We start from the raw sequence: 8435 nt of genomic DNA on the forward strand, positions 1-8435 counted from the left end.
CATGCAAATTGCTATTTTTTGGTCACCTTAGCTCTCCAAGAAATGGAGTAAAAAGTGATCAAAAAAGTCTCAGATACTAGAAAATGATATCAGCTCGCCCGCAAAATATAAGCCCTCCCATCGCTCAATTGACACATGAAACGAAAAAGTTCTGGCTCTCAGAAGACGGCGACACAACACCATTTTTTAGCAAATATTTTTTTTGTCTGGTAAAACAGAAAAAAACATCTAAATTTGGTTTTGCCGTAATCGTATGAGCCCATAGAATTAGGTGAACATGTCGCATTTGCTGCCTGATGGACACGGTAAAAACAAAATCCCCCCAAAAATGGCGCAATCGCTGTTTTTTGCCCATTTGACCCCAGAAATATATTTTCAGCTTTCCAGTACATGAAGCGGTACAATAAATGGTGCCATGAAAAACCACAACTCGTCCCGCATAAAGCAAGTCCTCGCATGTCCGGCTCTGTCCACGGAAAAATAAAAAAGTTACGGCTTTTGGAAGGAGGGGAGGAAAAATAAAAATGAAAAACGAAGATTGTCCGTGTCCTTAAGGGGTTAATGAGACCCTACTAATTATGGGATCTCGCTCTATTCCGCACCGCGGTCTACAGGAAAATATCACGTAACAGTCATTCTTCTCCATCGCAGCAGAACTTGTGCCCGAGGCCTCCAGGTGAGCGGCAGCGAGCGGCGTGGCCCTCCAGGGGTTAATGGCGGCCCCTGGTAAGAGCGGAGTTGACTTTGTTACGTTACATTTCCTCGCCTCTCCGCCCAGATCTCAGCTCCTCATTCAGCCTGGTGGGGTTTGTCTCCTTTCCCCCTGGCAGACACCCACCCTGACTGGCCTGAGTGTTAATACGCGGCCCCATTAGATAATTACCATCTCGCAGCCCATTCTCCACTCTTCATAAAGGAGCTGAATGAGCAGGTCTGTGAGGAGGGGTCCGGTGCAAGGTGACAAGGAGCGCACCATCCTCTCCCACAAGGCCATTGATTTGAATTGAGCCATTGTGGCCTAATCAATGGTTTATTGGATTACTGGCTGCGCCTCTCTGAGATGTGGGACTAGGACAATAGGCGGCTTCTGCCTGGAGAAACTTTCTGCTGTTACCCTGAGGACTGTGCGGCCGTCCCAGCGCCTCCGCCACCTCCTGTAATGTGCGAAGCTGCTCAGACCCCCAGGATCCGGACGTGAAAAGTGGAGGGCAGGACCAGGAGGCAGCCACAGTCCCCGGGACTATACGAGGGACATCACTGAGCTGCTGATCTTCTCATTCCAACAAAAGAGTATAATTTGGTGTCATCACTGGACTGGAGGGCAGGGATAAATACTGGGCACAGGGGCTGACACTCGGCAATGAGGACTCTACTGGCCACTACTGACTGAGAGCAGCGTCCCCTCATCCCCTCTGCTGCGTGACTGGGTCTCTTCCAACTTTCCTTAGTGACTGGGGCCCCTCACCCCACCGCTCAGTTATTAGGGTGACCTAATCTCTTTTCCTCAGTCATGAGTGTCTCTCCTTAGTCCGAGGGATCCCCTCAATCTACCCATTAATTGGAGCCCGTTCCCTCTTTCCTGAGTGACTGGGGCCCTTCGTTCCCTCTAGTCAGTGATTTGGGGCCCCTCACCCCCTTCCTTGGTAATTAGGGCCCCTTCTCATCTCCTCATTGATTGGGGCCACTTGACATCTCATCTGTCTGCAGAACACTGTGGTGCATTGATGAGGAGACCTCAGTGTGGAGGCTGAAGACCCCTCACTCAGCGCAGCCTCCACCTCATGTAGCGCAGTACGTTCGTGAGCTCAGTGCTGGACACGTTCAGGAGGCAGCAGCACTGCGCCGGATCAGCGCCGGATCAGCGATCTATGTTTGAGAAGGTGCGCAGCATGGACCTGAGGGAGGAAAGCACACGCGGCTCAAAGCCCGGGCACAAGGAGTGCAAGGACCCCAGGGACCTCCAGACGGGAATCCCCAGCACTTATCTGAAGGAGCAACACCCACAGGGCACCTACCCCCCAGCCCCGGGAGCCTCCGACCCCTGCTCCAAAAGCAAGAGCACCGACCCGGACTACTGTAGGAGGATCCTGGTGCGAGGTAACCTGCAATCTACTCCCCTTGTCTATCTAACCCTATATACACCAAACCTCATATATAAAATGCGATATATAATGTCATCGCACATTATACAACTAACCCTATACAATTATCACTGCAAATTCCTATGTACACAACTATATATATATATATCCCTCTATAGACTCTTGCCTCTATATCCCTACATATGTACTAGACCCTATATATTTGTCCCATACAAACTTTCTTCTTCACACCATTCTCATATACATCTATATACCCTTATACCCAGTATACCTACCCCTTTATACATACCTTGATATATTCACTCTATATACAATCCTTATATACGTATACACATCCTCCTCTTTATACAAAGCTCTAGACACCTAATCATATACATATATAGAGAGATAAGCAGCACTCTGCGACAGATTCCAGCACGGTGATGGGCGCGATCAGGTAATCCAGATCCGTGGATTATAAAACATAAACAAAAGAAATCCCACAGCGCTCCGACGGCTCCAAAAAGTATGTGATTTATTCAGTCAACAGCTGAAAAGCTCCTATAGCCGGGCGGAAACGTTGCAGCTGTTGACTGACTGAATAAATCACATACTTTTTGGAACCATCGGAGCGCTGTGGGATTTCTTTCGTTTATATATATATATACACCCCAGTATACAGAACTCCATTTACTTATCCTTAACGATACAGCTCCATAAACCAGCCTGCATGTAAAGCTTGTACATAATTCCATACAGTGAACCCTTCTCCCCTTCACCTCCACATGCCCATTTCTTAGTCCAGCAACTTGTCCCCCGGGACCTTCCGCTGCCTCCAGAGATCACTGACCTCCCGTCTTCTGGTACCATCTCTGCACCCTGTCTGATCTACCAACCACCATCCCCAAATACCCACACCTGTTATACACCCCAACTCCTGTCCCCATTATCTACCTACCATGTTACCAAAAACACACTACTTTCCCCTGCCCATATATACCCAACCCTGTTACCCTACACTCACCCTTGTATATTCCTTCTATAAGGTCCCTATACCCTGCTCCTTATATATGGACATCTCATACAGTAAATTGACCCTACATTATACAGCTGCCCCGTATACCTGCTCCTGAGCACCTACCTATATACAGTCACCTCCATACATCCACCCCGTACATTCACCCTTATAGCTTAACCCTTATACATCTACCCCTATAACTTCCCCTCTATACACTCCGCAATATATATACTCACCCCAAGATATTCACCCCTAGATATACACCCCAATATATTCATCCCAATACATTCACCCCTAAACAATCACCGCAATACATTCACCCCTAAAAACTCACCCCAATATATTCATCCCAGTACATTCACCTCTGTACATTCAACCCTATATAATCACTCCAATATATTCACCTACATACATTTAATCCTAAAAACTCACCTCAAGATATTCACCGTAATACATTCACCCCTAAACACTCATTCCGAAATATACACCCCAATACACCCACACCAATACATTCACCCCCACTCACCCGTGTATTCCCACTGAACCATTTATTTAATCTGAGCCCAAATCCTCCACTGCCACTACGCTAATATTTCCCTGAGCGCCCAGGTACACCCGTCACCCACACCCGCTGCGCCCATTACATCCCTGTCCTGACTACCGGGCGCTTCTCTCATGCCGACAATTACAGACAAATTAACAAATAAATGACTAATAATTACAATAAGGAATCACAGATGGAAACCTCCTCCTCACACCCGCAGATCACACCCGCAGATCACACCCGCAGATCACACCCGCAGATCACACCCGCAGATCACACCCGCAGATTACACCCGCAGATCACACCCGCAGATCACACCCGCAGATCACACCCGCAGATCACACCCGCAGATCACACCCGCAGATCACACCCGCAGATCAAACCCGCAGATCACACCCGCAGATCACACCCGCAGATCACACCCGCAGATTACACCCGCAGATCACACCCGCAGATCACACCCGCAGATCACACCCGCAGATCACACCCGCAGATCACACCCGCAGATCACACCCGCAGATCACACCCGCTGTGATACCTCCACCTGACGGTTCTTCTCTGTATTTCTGGTCATTTGCTTGGATTCCGCTTTCTCGGGTGTTTATTATTTAAATCGTTCAGAGTGAGAATTCACCCGGGAGATTATAAAGTGTATGATATTATATTATACTATTATTACATTTCCGGGCGTTTATAGGGAATGAATGATCTCACCGGCTCAGCTATGCGGAGATCTGAAATCCACGTGGCATAATATTATATCTCATATTACTGATGATTATTATTATTATTATTATTATTATATCTCATATTACTGATTATTATTATTATTATTATTATATCTCATATTACTGATTATTATTATTATTATTATTATTATTATTATTATTATTATTATATCTCATATTACTGATTATTATTATTATTATTATTATTATTATTATATCTCATATTACTGATGATTATTATTATTATTATTATTATTATTATTATTATATCTCATATTACTGATTATTATTATTATTATTATTATTATTATTATTATTATTATTATATCTCATATTACTGATGATTATTATTATTATTATTATTATTATTATTATTATATCTCATATTACTGATTATTATTATTATTATTATTATTATTATTATTATTATTATTATATCTCATATTACTGATTATTATTATTATTATTATTATTATTATTATATCTCATATTACTGATGATTATTATTATTATTATTATTATTATTATTATTATATCTCATATTACTGATTATTATTATTATTATTATTATTATTATTATTATTATTATATCTCATATTACTGATGATTATTATTATTATTATTATTATTATTATTATTATATCTCATATTACTGATTATTATTATTATTATTATTATTATTATTATTATTATTATATCTCATATTACTGATTATTATTATTATTATTATTATTATTATTATTATATCTCATATTACTGATGATTATTATTATTATTATTATTATTATTATTATTATATCTCATATTACTGATTATTATTATTATTATTATTATTATTATATCTCATATTACTGATTATTATTATTATTATTATAATATCTCATATTACTGATTATTATTATTATTATTATTATTATTATTATATCTCATATTACTGATTATTATTATTATTATTATTATTATTATTATTATTATTATTATTATTATATCTCATATTACTGATTATTATTATTATTATTATTATTATTATTATTATATCTCATATTACTGATGATTATTATTTATCGATATATTACTATGTACTGATGTTGATTGATGATTCTGAATATCATTATTATTATTTATTATTATTTCACTTTATACTGTTTATTATTACAATAAGTAATTTTTAATGCTTGTTCTGAGTGGAAAATCTGAGAAAATACAATAATAATCTAATAGTAATAATTAATATATCCTATCCTGTGGTATATAATAATAATAATAGTATGTAATAATCATGGAATTGTAATAATTAATATATTTTATCCTATCGATGGGCTGTATATAATAATTATATCATTATAAGTATATAATATCCTATGTGCATAATATAATATCGATAATAGAATAACAAGTAACAATTAGTATGTAATATCCAATGGTGCTGTATGTAATAACAATATCATAGCAATAGTCAGTATATAATATTGTATGATGCGAAATATAATAATAGTAATTATGAAATAATAGTAATAATCAGTATATAATATCCTAAGGTGCAGTATATAGTAATATAATAATAGTAATAATCAGTATATAATATCCTAAGGTGCAGTATATAGTAATATAATAATAGTAATAATCAGTATATAATATCCTAAGGTGCAGTATATAGTAATAATATAATAGTAATAATCAGTATATAATATCCTAAGGTGCAGTATATAGTAATAATATAATAGTAATAATCAGTATATAATATCCTAAGGTGCAGTATATAGTAATATAATAATAGTAATAATCAGTATATAATATCCTAAGGTGCAGTATATAGTAATATAATAATAGTAATAATCAGTATATAATATCCTAAGGTGCAGTATATAGTAATAATATAATAGTAATAATCAGTATATAATATCCTAAGGTGCAGTATATAGTAATAATATAATAGTAATAATCAGTATATAATATCCTAAGGTGCAGTATATAGTAATATAATAATAGTAATAATCAGTATATAATATCCTAAGGTGCAGTATATAGTAATAATATAATAGTAATAATCAGTATATAATATCCTAAGGTGCAGTATATAGTAATATAATAATAGTAATAATCAGTATATAATATCCTAAGGTGCAGTATATAGTAATAATATAATAGTAATAATCAGTATATATTCTTTGGTGCAGTATATAGTAATAATATAATAGTAATAATCAGTATATAATATCCTAAGGTGCAGTATATAGTAATAATATAATAGTAATAATCAGTATATAATATCCTAAGGTGCAGTATATAGTAATATAATAGTAATAATCAGTATATAATATCCTAAGGTGCAGTATATAGTAATAATATAATAGTAATAATCAGTATATAATATCCTAAGGTGCAGTATATAGTAATAATATAATAGTAATAATCAGTATATAATATCCTAAGGTGCAGTATATAGTAATAATATAATAGTAATAATCAGTATATAATATCCTAAGGTGCAGTATATAGTAATAATATAATAGTAATAATCAGTATATAATATCCTAAGGTGCAGTATATAGTAATAATATAATAGTAATAATCAGTATATAATATCCTAAGGTGCAGTATATAGTAATAATATAATAGTAATAATCAGTATATAATATCCTAAGGTGCAGTATATAGTAATATAATAATAGTAATAATCAGTATATAATATCCTAAGGTGCAGTATATAGTAATAATCAGTATATAATATCCTAAGGTGCAGTATATAGTAATAATATAATAGTAATAATCAGTATATAATATCCTAAGGTGCAGTATATAGTAATAATATAATAGTAATAATCAGTATATAATATCCTAAGGTGCAGTATATAGTAATAATATAATAGTAATAATCAGTATATAATATCCTAAGGTGCAGTATATAGTAATATAATAATAGTAATAATCAGTATATAATATCCTAAGGTGCAGTATATAGTAATATAATAATAGTAATAATCAGTATATAATATCCTAAGGTGCAGTATATAGTAATATAATAATAGTAATAATCAGTATATAATATCCTAAGGTGCAGTATATAGTAATATAATAATAGTAATAATCAGTATATAATATCCTAAGGTGCAGTATATAGTAATATAATAATAGTAATAATCAGTATATAATATCCTAAGGTGCAGTATATAGTAATAATATAATAGTAATAATCAGTATATAATATCCTAAGGTGCAGTATATAGTAATAATATAATAGTAATAATCAGTATATAATATCCTAAGGTGCAGTATATAGTAATAATATAATAGTAATAATCAGTATATAATATCCTAAGGTGCAGTATATAGTAATAATATAATAGTAATAATCAGTATATAATATCCTAAGGTGCAGTATATAGTAATATAATAATAGTAATAATCAGTATATAATATCCTAAGGTGCAGTATATAGTAATAATATAATAGTAATAATCAGTATATAATATCCTAAGGTGCAGTATATAGTAATATAATAATAGTAATAATCAGTATATAATATCCTAAGGTGCAGTATATAGTAATAATATAATAGTAATAATCAGTATATAATATCCTAAGGTGCAGTATATAGTAATAATATAATAGTAATAATCAGTATATAATATCCTAAGGTGCAGTATATAGTAATAATATAATAGTAATAATCAGTATATAATATCCTAAGGTGCAGTATATAGTAATAATATAATAGTAATAATCAGTATATAATATCCTAAGGTGCAGTATATAGTAATAATATAATAGTAATAATCAGTATATAATATCCTAAGGTGCAGTATATAGTAATAATATAATAGTAATAATCAGTATATAATATCCTAAGGTGCAGTATATAGTAATAATATAATAGTAATAATCAGTATATAATATCCTAAGGTGCAGTATATAGTAATAATCAGTATATAATATCCTAAGGTGCAGTATATAGTAATAATATAATAGTAATAATCAGTATATAATATCCTAAGGTGCAGTATATAGTAATAATATAATAGTAATAATCAGTATATAATATCCTAAGGTGCAGTATATAGTAA

General features: G+C 33.6%; 1 protein-coding gene across 1 annotated transcript in view; it reads left to right on the forward strand.

Annotated features, from left to right (window-relative positions):
- The first annotated feature begins 643 nt into the window (after positions 1 to 643).
- Positions 644 to 8435, forward strand: part of VAX1 (ventral anterior homeobox 1) — an 82872-nt gene continuing 75080 nt past the window's right edge. The window contains exon 1 of the mRNA XM_075848824.1: positions 644 to 2097. Within this exon, the coding sequence (XP_075704939.1) occupies positions 1869 to 2097 (229 nt within the window). The 5' untranslated portion in view covers positions 644 to 1868. The remainder of the gene's footprint in view (positions 2098 to 8435) is intronic.

This window comes from Rhinoderma darwinii, unplaced genomic scaffold (genome assembly GCF_050947455.1).
Source record: "Rhinoderma darwinii isolate aRhiDar2 unplaced genomic scaffold, aRhiDar2.hap1 Scaffold_512, whole genome shotgun sequence".
Lineage (NCBI taxonomy): Eukaryota > Metazoa > Chordata > Amphibia > Anura > Rhinodermatidae > Rhinoderma > Rhinoderma darwinii.